This window comes from Diuraphis noxia, unplaced genomic scaffold, assembly GCF_037042655.1.
Source record: "Diuraphis noxia isolate RWA-SAM2 unplaced genomic scaffold, SU_Dnox_SAM2 contig0005, whole genome shotgun sequence".
NCBI classification, from domain to species: Eukaryota; Metazoa; Arthropoda; class Insecta; order Hemiptera; family Aphididae; genus Diuraphis; species Diuraphis noxia.
In genome coordinates this window covers 29,346,990-29,362,728 of record NW_028301715.1, presented here as the reverse complement: position 1 = coordinate 29,362,728, position 15,739 = coordinate 29,346,990, and the positions used below count along the sequence as shown (strand labels likewise).

The 15,739-nt window shown below is 28.9% G+C and overlaps 2 protein-coding genes across 7 annotated transcripts in view; both read right to left on the bottom strand.

Annotated features, from left to right (window-relative positions):
• Positions 1-3,740: 3,740 nt before the first annotated feature.
• Positions 3,741-5,538, bottom strand: mRpL30 (mitochondrial ribosomal protein L30). The gene is made up of 3 exons (XM_015518090.2): positions 5,159-5,538; positions 4,961-5,084; positions 3,741-4,108 (listed from the first exon to the last, which is right to left on the bottom strand). The coding sequence occupies exons 1-3, from the start codon at positions 5,287-5,289 to the stop codon at positions 3,809-3,811; spliced, it is 555 nt and encodes a 184-aa protein (XP_015373576.2). The 5' UTR covers positions 5,290-5,538; the 3' UTR covers positions 3,741-3,808.
• A 1,272-nt stretch (positions 5,539-6,810) lies between these two features.
• Positions 6,811-15,739, bottom strand: part of PsGEF (Protostome-specific GEF) — a 54,988-nt gene continuing 46,059 nt past the window's right edge. Inside the window, exons 22-28 of one of the 6 annotated variants that reach the window (XM_089229931.1) lie at positions 12,769-13,119; positions 11,640-12,100; positions 11,152-11,284; positions 10,129-10,269; positions 9,863-9,963; positions 9,660-9,788; positions 6,811-9,123 (exon numbers count right to left, since the gene is read on the bottom strand). In XM_089229931.1, the coding sequence (XP_089086057.1) occupies positions 9,075-9,123; positions 9,660-9,788; positions 9,863-9,963; positions 10,129-10,269; positions 11,152-11,284; positions 11,640-12,100; positions 12,769-13,119 (1,365 nt within the window). In that variant the 3' untranslated portion in view covers positions 6,811-9,074. Of the gene's footprint in view, positions 9,124-9,659; positions 9,789-9,862; positions 9,964-10,128; positions 10,270-10,716; positions 10,891-10,934; positions 11,031-11,151; positions 11,285-11,639; positions 12,101-12,768; positions 13,120-15,739 lie in introns of those variants that run through there. The other 5 variants (XM_089229932.1, XM_089229930.1, XR_016192225.1 and 2 more) reach the window with 5 other exon arrangements.

Below are 15,739 nucleotides of genomic sequence, written 5' to 3'. Positions count from 1 at the left end.
GTGTTATATTATATCATAGCACACAAATTGACTGACTTTTAAAAATGTATAAATCCAAGCTTTAATTCTATGTATTTTGAAGTATTTACATCTTGGGTTTTGAGTATTTGGGTTGAAATTTTATAAAATTAATTTAATTTTCATGCAAAACCAGTCTGATAAAATCAATGTCCAAAGATTAAAAATTATTCATTTAAGTATTTTTTAGATATATATGTGTATGTTAATTGTCAAGGTACAATGATGATATGTTAAAATCTCATTAAAGAAAAAAAAGACATGGTATATATTTCAAAAAATGTTGGCTCTCTTTCTGTCATTTAAATTATTAATAGTTTTTTTTAGTATAAATGTATGATAAAAAAGGCGGGTAAGTCGTGGATGTCGCTCTGCTGTACAGTAGGTTACAAGTGGGTTACTGTAATGGATGGAATTAAATTTGAATCCAATGATATTATATCATTGTATACAAAAAACGATTCTTAGCGAAGACGGTTTATCTGTCTAGAATATAATATTATAGATTATTAAAAATTTTCAAATCTTAGATTTAAAAAGAAAATTTTTTATGAATTTCTAGCTTAAAATAATTTGTGAATTTTCGTGATTTTTATATATGTTGTCAAAACTCAAACTTTGAATGCTTATCAAAAAAAATTGTGACTATGTATTTCTTTTATTTTTCAACTGCTATTGTAAAAATATGTTAGGAGCCTTGTATTAAACTTTCAAATCTTAGAATTAAAAAGAAAAACTTTTATGAATTTCTATCTAAGATAATTTGAACATTGCCGTATTTTTTACATATTTAGTCAAAATTTGAACTTCAAATGCTTATGAAAAAAAATCGTGACTATGTATTTTTAATATTTTTTAACTGCTATTGTTACAATGTGTTAGAAGCCTTGTATTAAATTTTCAAGCTTTTCTACCGAACACATACATTTTTATCGATATTTATAGAAAAAAAACTAAAAAGTTGAAAAATTAAAATGTCAGTAAACAGCTCAAAACAAATTTAAATAGTTTGAAAATTTTATCAAATATAGAAAATGTCTATATAAACATTCAGTGAAAATTTCAAGTATCTGCGGTCATTTGTTTTAGAGTTACACCAAAATAAGGAAATCGCTAAAAGTGAAAATCCAATGTTGTAAACATTTAAATTTCAAATGCTCATAAAAATTAAATTTGAATTTCCGGTGGACTTTTTATTTGTGATTGAAAAACTTTTAAGGAATCTTGTATTAAATATTCAAATCTTAGATTTAAAAAGAAAGTTTTTTATGAATTTCTAGCTTAAAATATTTTGTGAATTTTTACGTATTTTGTCAAAATTCAAACTTTGAATGCTTATAAAAAAAATTGTGACCATGAATTTCTTTTATTTTTCAACTGCTATTGTAACAATATGTTAAGAGCCTTGTATTAAATTTTCAAGCTTTTCTACCAAACAAATACATTTTTATCGATATTAATTTAAAAAAAACTAATAATGATCGAAAATTGCATATACCTATGAATAGTTCAACTTAATTCAAACATTTTTGAAAATTCCATGGTAGATAGAATATACTTATATAAACATTTGGTGATAATGTCATGTATCAATCGTCATTTGTTTTAAAGTTACATCAAAAATCAAAATCGATTTTGTCGAAAAATGAGTGTGCGTAAAATTTCCCGTTTTTCCCTTAATTTTTAGTTTGTTTTTCTCGATTATTTAGAAAAGTATTAAGAATTTTTTACTTTTGACCCCCCAAAGTACCAACTAGATTGACTTTCTGATCGAACGAGGTACTGAAGTCAAAAATCGAAGCATTTTTACTGCCCCAAAACGTGATGAAAGACACAAAAAAAAATAAAAATAAAAACACACATCATGGTAAAATCACATTCATCGCTCCGCTCAGAATCTAAAATGTGTTAACGAGAAAAATAGCTTGAAAATTTTAATACATGGTTCTTCATAACTCATTAAATTTTTTTTTAAAGTGACTAAAGTATTGAAAATACAATGACAATTTAATTCAGCCAAACTCTCAAACAGCGCTTCAGATCCCAGCTTACAACTCCATTTACACAGCAGAATATCTAGCTTTTTTAAAATACACAGAATTAGTCACCACCTCAGATAGTCAATCATATACACTGACTCTCTCAGTGCTCTCAAAAACTTAGTAAATCCCAAAAAAGACAACCCTATTTGCACCCAAATATTGAACATTCTATGTTGGACACAACAGTATACCAGGTAATGAAACCGCAGACGAAATAGCCAAAAGAGCAACTAAAGAACAAATCGAATTCTGGAATATTACAACCCATTTCGAAACAAAAATCAAATAAACGCTAATTAAATTCACCACACTCCCTTGGATGTACGATATGTCACTCCCATGCAAACATCAAATCATCTACAGACTACGAATTGGCCACACATTATACACTCATGAGCATTTAATGAACAAAAAGGAAAAACGGATATGGACCTCATGTAACACCGCGATCACAGTAAAATGCCTTTTAACTGAATGCCTCCTCACAAAAGACGCCAGACACAAACTGATGCTCCCCAACAATCTGTGTAAAATTCTTGCTTCAAACGAAGAGAGAACATCATCACTTTTAGAATTTCTCAAAGAGACAAACCTTCTGCATAAAATATATAGCATTAGCAAAACTTAGAATATCACACAAAATGTAAACATATTTCTCTTAAAACTTATTGTATCAATTTTTCACCTATATAGAATTTATTATTTTGTAAAAATTAAGTAAACTTTAATATGTATTTTGAAATGCCAATAACACCGGTAGTTGAGGCGTATTAGTAAAAAAAAAAAAACAATGACAATTTTTATTTTAAGTTACAAATGTTTACTGATTTCATCAAAATCATGAAAATAATTTTGATTATGATTTGAAAAGTTAAGAGGACGTCGCACCCGCATGTGTTGTCTTCGTCTTACACACGTACTACATGGGAAATGTTTGTTCGCTAGTTTCAATAGGGTATTGTCAGTTTTGATATTAGAGTGAATCCACCTATTATCAAACTTTTAGGTAGCAATATTATCTGTGTTCTCTCGTTGATTTTTTACAATATTTTAATTTTTAATGAGTTATGAACATTTTAAAATTTCATAATTTACATACCCATAACTCACTTAAAAATTAAAATATCGTAAGAAACCAACGAGAGAACACAGATAATGTTGCTACCTAAACGTTTGATAATAGGTGGATTCACTCTAATATCAAAACTGATAATACCCTATTGAAACTAGCGAACGAACATTTCCTATGTCGTACGTGTGTAAGACGAAGACAACACATGCGGGTGCGACGTACTCTTAACTCAAAATCTTTACAAGAATTATTAGCTGAGATTAAAAAAAAATGTGAGGTAGCCATAAATAATTAGCTATACTCTAATGCAGGGTCTCCAACCTGCAGCCCGAAAAATTGACTGATGTTCAGAAAAGAAATTATTATATCACCTACTAAAATAATTCTTAGAAATTTCATTACCTATCTAGACTCTATCCATATCTAAAAAAAAAATAAAAACAAAGTTTGTGATGTTTAAATTATAGCATGTTGTTCTATGCTAATAGTATTAGCAACTACAACCAAAGTTAATTAGAAATAATATTGATAAAATTATGTTTATTTTATTCATTAGCATTACAATATGCTTTTCAATTTATTGAATTAAATAAACTTAAAAAAAAAAATCAATTGAAAACAAATTATATTTAAGTATTTCATATACTACAAAAAAAAAAAAAACAATAATTGTACATTATACAATAGTTGACCATGGATTCAACCACTTGTTTCGACAATTTTGTTCCACTGTATCTTTATCTACTCGCTTGGCCAATTTTTCAAAGTCTTCAGTTGCTTCTAATCGCTTAGTATCGGGTAAAAATTTCTTGGAAATTCTAAATACACCTTCAGTATCTAAATGTGTACCCCAATAATCTCCCTTTTCTGGTAATCCGTCAGGTGTTTGTATTGGTGTAATTTTTATTAAATGTTTAACTTTCCATAATCGTGCATTCATTTCTGGTGTATTTTTTACAATAGCTATATCACTACCCTAAAACAAAAGAAGTATTATTATTTATTTATGCATTTCAATAAAATATAGCTAAAAATAATTCTGTAGTGAAATAAAATGAATTAAAGATTTTTTTAAATTCAATTTTTACTAAAATCAGGCTGATCACAATAATACTTAATTTCAATCTGAATACTAAAAATGATTAGAATTAATGAATTATATTAATTTAATTTTTCATCACCAAATCAATAATGTCTTATTAACTACCTATATAACTGAATTTGGATATCACCATGATTTTTATGAAAATTATTAACCACAATAAAACAAAACAATTCATTGTTTTTTTAAATTGCTTAAGAGAATACCATATCTACATGTGTTATCTCAGTCTTACAAGTGCGTAACATAGCAAATTTACGTTCTACAGATCATGTTTTGGTCCTTTAGTTTAAAAATAAACTGAATTGACCTCTTATAAAATGTAAAGGTTATCTGGGTTTGTTTCTTTTTTTTTTTATGATGGTTAAGTTTTTAAGTGTGTTTTGAGCATTTATAATTTACGCTATATAATAAACAAAACACAAAACTTGCTAAAAAAATGAACTATCGTAAAAACCCAACATACAAACATAGATAATGCTCTTGTACTTAAATTTTATAAGAGGTCAAATTCGCTATAATTTTTAAACTAAAGGAGCTAAATGTGATTTGCTGAACGTACATTTGCCATGTAATGCACTTCTAAGACGAAAACAACACATGCGAGTATGTTGTCCTCTTGATAATGTAGTAATGAGTAAATTTTGGATGATTCTATATTATACAATCACAATACCAATGATCGTTTTTAAATTGTATAAAACTGATTTAATTAGAGTATATTACTTTATGATCTAAGCCCATGTCTGTTAATATTTTTTTTTGCCAATACGGATTATATAAATAACGTTTAACTCTCTGAACCATGAATAATTTTGTTGCTGTATATGGTGGGTCCACTTCACCTTCTCTGAAACCATTTATACAAAAAATAAAAATTAAACATTTTAATATTTTTAATATAACACAAATTAAAAAATTTACCTAGGATAATATGTAAAGCCAGGGTATTTTATACCACCAGTCCAGGACTTTAAACCCCGCACGGCCATAATTTTTGTACAAACACACCATTTGTTTAAATTATTTGCAGAGTGTTTAACTAAACTAAACATCTTTACACAAATGTATTTGTTATTCCTATAAATGAAGAATTATGCTTGGTACCTATTAACACACTATTAATAATCTATTCATTCGATCAAAGATGATGTACAAAAAAATGTTCAGTATTTATTAACTGAAATACCTAGACATCTAATAATTAGTTAAAATTATAAAAAAAACTAATAGGTAGTTAATTCTTGACTCTCAAAATTGAACTGTTCAACAATGTGAAAAACTGAAAACTGAAATTATGCAAACCAGATCTGATAGTAAGCTGAAGAGTGAAAACCTACGAATAAAAATTCATATCTTTTATCATATTATCATTAATCATGTGAGTAAATTATTAAGTTGTAACCGTGGTATAAAGACTCTTCTTATCAACGGCGGTCAATTTGAAAATTGTGACACTTGGAGGTTTTTTTTAAAAATATTTAGGAAGCCCTATTAACTTACTCTAACATATAAATTTATATTTTATTTATCTTTATCAATAACATCTAATGTTTATGTGTGTGAAAAATAATTCACAGCCAAGTTTATCGAACTATAGTTAGGTTAGGTTTTAGATCGTAAAATACAATTTGTAGGCCAAACTCGTATACGTCATAACTCCATTTTTTTCGATTTTGGGCTTATTTGTGATTAAAATGAATAAATAAAATGTACCGTATGATAAAGCCTTAATCTAAACTTTATAAATTTTTTTTCAGTGAAGTTGTTTCCTGTAGAATAATACTTATGTAATAATTTTTTTTTTTTTTTAACTTTAATTCAACTGTAGGCAATTTTAATTGTCATAATGTGTACTCTAACAATTGCGTTAGTGTTATAATAGTATCATTTAAGGGGATGGGTTTTAATATCCTTGTGCAGATTGTTAGGAATGCGGCATTCCGAATGCCATTAGGTTTGTTTCCCTACTCAGTTTTACAAATGCAATGGACTATACATTTGGGATTTTAGAATTTTCAAGTTTAACAAAAAATCTAGACACAACTAAATATAACTATTATAACTATTAAACAATTGAACCCGTGATTATGTTGTTGAAAAAAAGCATATACTATACGCATTACTTTGAATACTTGGTACTTATTTGTTTGTATAATAATCTTATGAACTAAACGTTTTTATGTTGTTTCATAAAATATTTAATTATAATCATCACCTATATTGACACTATTATACTATTATTATGGTGTAAATAAAATTACTGGAATTATTGTCATCGTTCGGTGTTCTATAGTAGTTGAAATTGTATTTTATTCTATTAAAGTCTACATCTTCATACGTGTTCACAGATAATATTCATTGTTGATTATAGTATGAAAATCTCATAATATATGTATTTTGTTAGCTTATGATTGCCGTTTGGTGTTAATTGGTATTCATGGTGGTCAGCTTGTTAAGGAATTCAAAAAATTTTGGTATAGGAGTCAGAAGACAAAGAAGTCTAGACTAGACTAGAATCTAGTGAGGATTTTAAGGACCTGGAAAAAACAAATCATTTTCATAATAATATAAAATTGTTAGTAAATAATTGTTGTTTATTTAACTATACATACATAAATATTTAAAAAAAATTAATAATAATTCTTTATAAAAACTATTTCTCTATTATTAAATTTTTTCATATATCAGGCAAATTCTTAGGTATGGAATAAGTACATTTTTCTATTCATTATATAAGGGGTTTTCAAATATGTACCCTTAGAAAATTAGAATTTTACAATTAAAAAACACTTAAACATTAAAAAATAAATGTATTTAATAGATGGAAAAATGGTTCGTAAAATTGTTCTCTCAAAATAATTATCAGTTATTAACTTAGTTGGTACTGCTGTATTTGTTTGGATTTTAGGAATCAATAGATTTAATTACATTGATGTTTGTTTATTGTTCTATTACCTACTGTGTAATACATACTTAGTTATACAACTCAAATATTCATATCAGTTTGTAAGGTTTTTATTTTACTGAAAATATTTTGACAATTATTATCCTAAATAGGTTTACAATAGACTACATATCCAGAAATGTGAATACATGCCTTAAAAATAATTTTTATTTTAAATTTTTATTCATTAAAAATATGTTGTAATTGATTTTTTCCACATAGAATAAAAATATAAATGCAATAGTTTGTCCGCTTTTATAGCTGTAGGTAGGTAGCTTATTAAAGTTATTCATATTTTACAAATCAATGAATAAAAAACTAAAAGAAATAAGTAAGTACGCTAAAAAATGGAAATGCCAAATTATTTCAATATAATTTTAAATAACAGCTGAGCATTTGAAATAAATTTACCTAACTAAGGCTTTATTAAAATAATATTTTGTTTGTTTAGACTTCTTTCTAAGCCATAGATAACGTTTATAAACAAAATGTTTAAAAAAAATGCACTATTGTTTGTTTGAAATACATACATAGTTAGTTTTTTAAGCTTGGTGTTGTTATTAAATAAATAACAGTCTTTGAAAAAATCATTACTTTTCAATAAAATATCTATATATACTATAGATACTTTAACTGATCGTAATTATTTGTAACTGCATTAAATTTCGGTGCTCTGTATTTTGTTGTGTGTGGTAAAATATAAAAATCAGACGATGACAAAAATCATACTGAGTCATTTTCAATTTTGAAGCTTTGAAATTTTCAGCACGAATATTTTTATTTATTTGCGCACCATACGTTGCATTCAATTATAAGTTATAGGCTATGTCATTTTGATCAATATTCCTGCTCCCAAAGAGACAGTGAAATAATTAGGTAACTATTGTAATTCAATACCTACTCAGTACTCACCATCGAGTTTAAATAGTTAATCACAAAACAAGTATATAGATTTCCCTCATAACATCGCCTATCCATAAGTATGAACGTTTAATTATATTTCAATAATAATAATAATAATAATAATAGTTTAATATAATATATCTGTAAAGCAATAATGATAGTAATAATAATAATAATAATAATTATAATAATTATAATAACAACAAATGTTAAGCTTATAACTTGATACCTATGTATAAATCCCACGTACGATTTGTATTTTAATGTACTTCAATATATTCAAATAATTTATGTATAATATATTATTTTAAAGAATTATTTACTTTTTGTTGCTTTAAAATATGATTTCTTATTCTTCTTATGTATTTATAATATAACATTATTTTGAACAGCCAAACAACAGCCAACAAGTGTATATATTGATTGTAACGCAACGATTAATTATAATAGGTTGGTGATAGATTCTAACAAAGTTTTAATGAGTCAAGGACTTGAGGTAAGTTCGTTATACATAAAAATAAGATAGTTTTTTGAAGTAAAACCAGTGAGGATTTAGTGAAACGTGCTAAAGTTGAATATTAAATCAGTCTATTAGCATAGCACAACCACGTATAATTTTTGTTTTAATCTGATTTTTAAAAAATGTGATAAAACCTAAATTTAATTTATGAATGTATCGTATTCACATATATTGAAATTAGTTAACTGCGAGGTTTTGGCCACTGGCCTTTAAATAAGTTTTAAATACCGATCGATCGATACAAACAGAATAATTTAATATAATTTATATTAATTAACTATACCCACATACCCACATGTATATAAATCGATAGGTATTTAAAATCAAAATTCAGAATATTAAATTTTGATTTACAGAATCAAATCGATATCATATAAAAATTTCACGAAAACAGTAATAATGAAATAGTAAAATACCAATAATTATGTAAACTTATAGTTAACCAAAGAGTAACAAATATACGCTTTCGATTAGATTAAGTTTGATTTCTTTGTTTTGTTTTGACTTTTCAGACTTAACCTGGAACAAAATATGTAAAATATTAAGATTGTGAATAATTTAAAAGTATGTTATTAGGAACTTAAATTTACATAGATATGCATATCTATGTGGTTTAGTATATAATTTTAAATGGTTATCTATGATTTTTTTAACGTCAGAAACTTATTTTTTCGACATGGTTTAATATTTTTCAAATATTTATTAATGAGTATTACAAAATAGGTGTATGAATATACATATATATATATATATGTATATATTACAATTTGAATCGTTAAAGTTTTTTGATGGTTTTATTTTTTTAATTGAAAATATGATAATAAGTTAACTTATAAGTATTTCAAGTTTAGAATTCGAACTGAAGTTGCACTGTAGGGTTACACTACAAAATTTTGATTCGCTGTTTTATAATGATGACTTCAAAGTTCAAATCATATAAAAAAACAAAGATAATTTCAAAAATAATAATTTTATTTTGATATGATGTCATTAATTTACTGTTTATAAGATCACGCTGTTTAAATTAGGAACTGCAGTATATTATAGATACTCACGCGTCGTCTCCGGATAAAATTTGCTCCCATTTTGGATTCGGTGCTGCAAGTCCTCTTCGGACGATTTCTTCCGGACGTCCGCCATAACATGTTAAATCTGTCGCATTCGCAAAACCATAATTACTACTTCTTTTCAACACACAAAGTGGACAACAAACTAGATTATTTTTCATGCGGTTTGTACGTAATAACTGTTTGCTTACAAGTTTTTGGTGATAGATTTGTCCACAGTGTGTTTGTCTTTGGACCCAGTCACGTGCCCGGTCTTAAAGTTCAACAGAGTCTGACCTTCTCCATAAACGTTCTGTGCTCATTACATATACAGACATACATACTAATTAAAACTTAAAACTATGACCATATCGTTTATATAATGTGATAATATGTCTAAGTAGCGAATTTGGAAGAAAAAATGATGACAAATAATATCCGTTGTATATATACATATTATAATATACAGTATACACACTTCTTTATATTCGTACGACGGAGTGTTGTCCGACGATTCGATTTCTTCGATCAGTGGTTCTAATCGGGCCGGTCTTTTTTTAGGCGTAGATGACGTTCCAACTGAAGGCGTTTCGATTTGCCATTCTTCGTTAAAATTCACCTTTAATAGGTATGATCAAATAATGTTCATAATATTAGTTGTAAAAATCAAATCTGACCTTATTGTTTTTCTAATTTTCCAACTAATACTTGCAGCTATTGAATTTGAATTTAATAATCAATTGCGTAAGTGAGATTTTAAGAAAAACGAATTATTAAGCATGATGAATTCGCATATAAACCGTTGTGTTCGAATTAAAGGGAATTGATATTTGGTCGACCTTCAAATGCACATTCACTATTGCAACTGATAACGTCTTCTCGGCTTTCGCCAACTGAGCCACCTTTCGGTTACCGGCCGTCCATCTGTAGCAGTTAAGCCGGATTTTATCCCCTCTCTCCCAGGTCGTTCCCCATAAATTCGTCAAGTCGAATGCGATATTAAACTACATTATTGGATGTACCCCATTATGTCTACATTTTATACTGGCAAATATAATATACTCACCTGTTGCTATAAAGGAGATCTATCGTTTTACTTTTAGACTGAACCACGTTCTAGAGTTTTATAAGTAATGGTGAATTTATCGAATGTCAAATAATAAGTGTATATGAGACGCAAAAACAATAATGAATAAACGACCGAATGTAGCTGAATTGCCTATCCAAGGCGCCGTGTGATCTAAATTTTGTAAAATAAATAACGTATAACTATATAATATTATTATTATGGTTTATGATTTACCGGGAAATTGAGTCCAATGAAAAAAATAAAACATAACAGTCACATTTTAATATTGCATCAAGTGCTGAGTATACTACCTACACAACATTTGACCAGGAATTAATCGTTTTGCTTTTCAATTATCTGCTGTTTAATGGTTTAATCAGGCATAAAAGTATTTGCTTAGAGGTTCAAACATGCTTATAACGTTTCGCTTACTTCGACAGACAGCGGCGATGTGGTACTGCTGTTAGGCGTTCCCCAGAATTCTTCACTCGATGCATCGTAGTTATAGTCTTCGTCCGTTGGTAGACAACAGCTGGCTGTAACGGGACAAAAGTCTTCTGGCCACCTGTAGCAAAAAATAAAATGAATGAAAATCACGGGAGTACCTATAATAAAAAAACGCATCACTATATCATCGTAAAAAGCCAATGTAAAATCACAAATAATGTTTATTATCAGAATAATTTCCTCATATTAAAGCTAACAACAAAAAATGAATTCAGCTGGACTTTTGTGGAAATTTGTCATGTTGTGCGGTTGTAAGATGATACATGTGAATGTGAATCTTAAATCGTATGACTTGACAAAAATACATTAAAAGTTAATTTAACCATTAATATTGCTATAATTGTTAGTTTAGTTAATTAAATTCTCCACGATTAATTTTTACAGACGATTATAGTGTGCAATAATAATATTACCTGTAGTCGGTGGTTGAACAATACTCCACTCTGTCTAGACTATCCGTTGAATGGTCACGATTCGTGCCAGTTCTGTCCAGGCTGCACGTTGACGAAAACCGGGGTTGTGGTCGAATTTGTTGTTGGTGTTGTTGTTGATAATGTTGATGACTACTACGTTGTAGTGGTGGAGAGGAAGCGAGCAAAGCGTACGGTCGATCTGGTTCGAGTCCGTCGTCGTCGTCATCGTCATCGTCGTATACATTATCATTATCATTTCCGGAATTATTATTGACGTAATTGTTATTGTTATTAATGTTTCCGAAAGGTTCACAAGGACTGAGGTCTGTGGACACGGACACTGTGGACGGTTTCCATTTGTTTTCGGGATTCATGTCGAGGAAAGCGTCCGTCTGCTGGTTGCCGTTGATGTCGCATGTTCTCTGACACTTGTCACATACGTTTTCCGGCACGACGGTTCTCTAAACAGCACAAACGTGTAATGAAACAAGCGAGTCAGTAAATATTCATTTGGTCGTCACATCGCGTTAGCTTAGGGTAGATAAGATCACGCCAGAGAGAACACATCCGAAGAACAAATACAAGTCATGCAGGTTTTAAAAAAATAATTGAGCTTAATTTTTTGATTTTTCTGTCCGAACAGTATATTTATTATTTAAACGAATGCTCAAGACACACTCGTTTCACATACGGTTGCCTAATAAGCAGAGAAGAACAACCCAAGTGTGCAACATGTGGAGTCCATTTGACTATCAAACATATACTCGTCGAATGCATATAAACAGAGGCTCCAAGGACCAAACACAATATACTAGAGTTTCTATATCAATCACTAGGTCTAAACGTATCTGCCATCAGACAGATACTAAACCTCATAAAAGAACTTGAAATTTAAAATTTATTGTAAACAAGTATATTGTATAATATGTAAAAATTAAACTTTGTAAAAACTATACAAAAACCAATTTTATGTAAAAAATAATGTAAACAATGTCAGCCAATGGCCACCGCTGTCGAGGCTTATTTCTAATAAAAAAAAATAAAAATAATAAACGAATGCTCACCGACCAGGCATCTCGAATAAGTTTGAGATTATTATTATTTTACTATCTTATAATATGTAACGTACTTGACTGTCATCCGGACTGCTGACTACCGACACGGTTTCCGCCGCAGTTGCATACTCGATTATAGCCTCAACACCGTCTCTGGCCGCTGCAGCTGACGACAACCGACGTTCGATTTCCGCCCGTTTGGCGTTCATCTGTTCTTCGGTCCACAGTTCCAAGTCATCGTCATCGCAACCACCGCCTCCGCTGCTGCTGCCACCTCCAACACCCGCACAACTGCCTCCGCCAAACAATCCGCCTCCGAGTTCACCTTTTATCCACTGCGATATGTGCAGCGCCTTGCCCTTGTTGCACGCGCTGCTCTTGGTCATCCGCTGACACCTCTCGTCCACTAACGACGCGGCAAACGTCTAGAAATCCACAGACGGCATACGATGCAGTTGGATTTTTGGTGGGTTTTTGTTTATATCATGCAAGTTATGCGTGTCGGAGGAGGTCGTCGGTATCGGTTGAACGTATACAGACCTTATCCAGACATCATGTACGACGAAATAATATATATTAATAATATACCTAAATGTGTGTAGGTACTGTCTTATAGTATGATATAATATTATATTTAACGCGAGTGGTTTAAATCGCGTACAAAAACAGTGTCTGTATTTTTTGAACAGACAATTCTCTCTAAGGATTTAAAATTTAGTTGACATTAAATAACATGTGCATAATATACATTACCGCAAGACTGGACAAATGAGAATTTGTTTTGGAAGATAAATATTTTTAATGACTTTATGATATTTCAGTTAAAATCGTTTAAAACACAAAAGTTGAGTGCGTAAATGATAGCTAGCGTGTCATTAGGTACGAAACAAAAAAAAAAATAAAACCTTCATGTCAAGTATGTTTAGTAGAACATTACACTGAGTTAACAATCTCTTGAATTTGCGTGTAAAAAGTAGATATGCAATATGCATTCGGTCTTGTAAAGTACACATTTATTTTGTATTTGAAATACGTTTACACGTGGGTGAAATGGCATTCTAATTTCTAATGCAAATTTTTTGTTTTTTAAATAACCAAAATAATTGGTTGAAACATTACAATGGTTACACGATGATCTACTCGTATAACCGAGGTTTTTCGATTTCTTACTTAATGTGATCTTGAAGGCGATTAGTTAATTTAAATTTAAAAATACAAATATTTTGTACATTATTAATTTTTTTTCAAAAAAAAAAGTACTCGAGAGTATAAAAAGTAGGAAATTAGTTAACTTTCCTGCTACTAAGTATAAGTATCGAGTGTACTTTGAGTAGTTACTTATAATCAGTGTAATGTATTTGTTATAAATTCGAGTTCAATGATAAATTATTGTAAAAGAAAAACGATTACAAGTGAAGACTGTGTATCAGTCTACATTACTAATAAGTATATTTTATGTTATATTTATTTTGATATTATAATAATTTATTTAATATTATTATAATAATATGATAGGTTGAATTAATTTTATTAAAAACATTTCATTTATTATCAATATTTAATTGTTGTAAATGTGTCTACATATTTATATCATAAATTATTGCTATAAACTTTCAAGTCAATATACTGACTTGCAACAGATCGGTATGAATAGGTTTGTGGAATAAATAGAAAATAGCAAAATATTAATCTAAGTGTTTTGAAAAAGTCATTGTGTGTATGAAACGATTAAAACGAGAATGAAAGAATTTAATGTAAGTGAAAGAATCATATACCTACTCACGAAAAATATTTCTGTACAAGATATGGCATAGGTATCTAACAAAAAGTCATTAATCTTCGTTTAAATTTCTAATTTGTCATATTTCTTTAGAGTTTTTGGTAATTGTATGAACTACTTATTAGGAACCTTCTATTAAATGTTCAAGCCTAAGCTAGGTATACAAATTGAAAATTGCATAAACATTTAACAAATGAATCATTGATATTTTTAAACGGCAGCTATAATTGTAACTTATGAGGAGCTTTGTGTTAAATTTTTAAGTTTTTTGACCAATCAAAAATGTATTGAAAATTTATAGAAGAAAAATTTTAATATGACTACGTATTTTATTTGAATATGTTATTTTTTAAGGTCATCGGGGATGATATATTCGAGTATAAAAGAAGTATTGAGATACTTTTATTCGAATACTTTACAAGACATGCATGCATGTTGACAATAAATGATTTGGTCAACTTACATTATACCATTTGTACCTATTATTATAAATTAACTGTTATGATATATTATGTTTTTGTATAAACAGCAATAACAATATAAAATTATTATAGGACTTGGTCGTGTCGATATAAGTACAATAATAAGCGTTTAGCGGTACGACATGCTCTCGAGTTCTTGAGGTTTTACATTATTATAGCGTTGTACATTGATCGATTGATAGTTTTTTCTTAAAAAAATAACTCAAGTTGCGTGATATGTTGCGAGGCGTAGGTACTGTGAATAAAATAGCTCGAACTGATGCGCGTGTCATCCATTTTCTGCACACATTATGATTTATACCTACTGCTGACATTCACAAGCGAAACTAAATAGACATTTTTGGATTGCTGGTAAGCTAAATATTATAAAGGACCCTTTTCCGAATCGATTTAGAAATCAATCATTACAGTGTGACTCGATATATTTAAAAAACATTAGTTTAACTAGCACTTACAAATAAGCCCAATTACTATCATACAAATCGAAATAAAAACCCCAAAATACCTAGTGATTGCGTTAAACTTCATTCATTAATTTTATTTGAACATTTTTTAATCGGATTCACTTATAGTGGATAAGAACGAGTTACCTTTTGAGAAATCTGTGTTTAAAAACTATATAGACAATTTAAAAAAAGGTTATTCGTCTCGTGAATCTGTAGGTAACCGGAAACGCATTCAACTTGTACATATCATGCTTGCATGGTTAATATACTTTTGTTGCACACAGTCCAACTTATATGTAAACTGTGCGAGTTATGAGAGATTTTGTGTCGACATTGG

Excerpts from the sequence above, each read along its gene's own strand:
- mRpL30 (XM_015518090.2), bottom strand. The coding sequence starts at position 5,289 with ATGTTTAGTTTAGTTAAACACTCTGCAAATAATTTAAACAAATGGTGT. Across the intron at positions 5,085-5,158 it reads GGCTTTACATATTATCCTAG|AGAAGGTGAAGTGGACCCAC; the intron begins GTAAATTTTTTA and ends AAATGGTTTCAG. Across the intron at positions 4,109-4,960 it reads ACATGGGCTTAGATCATAAA|GGTAGTGATATAGCTATTGT; the intron begins GTAATATACTCT and ends CTTTTGTTTTAG.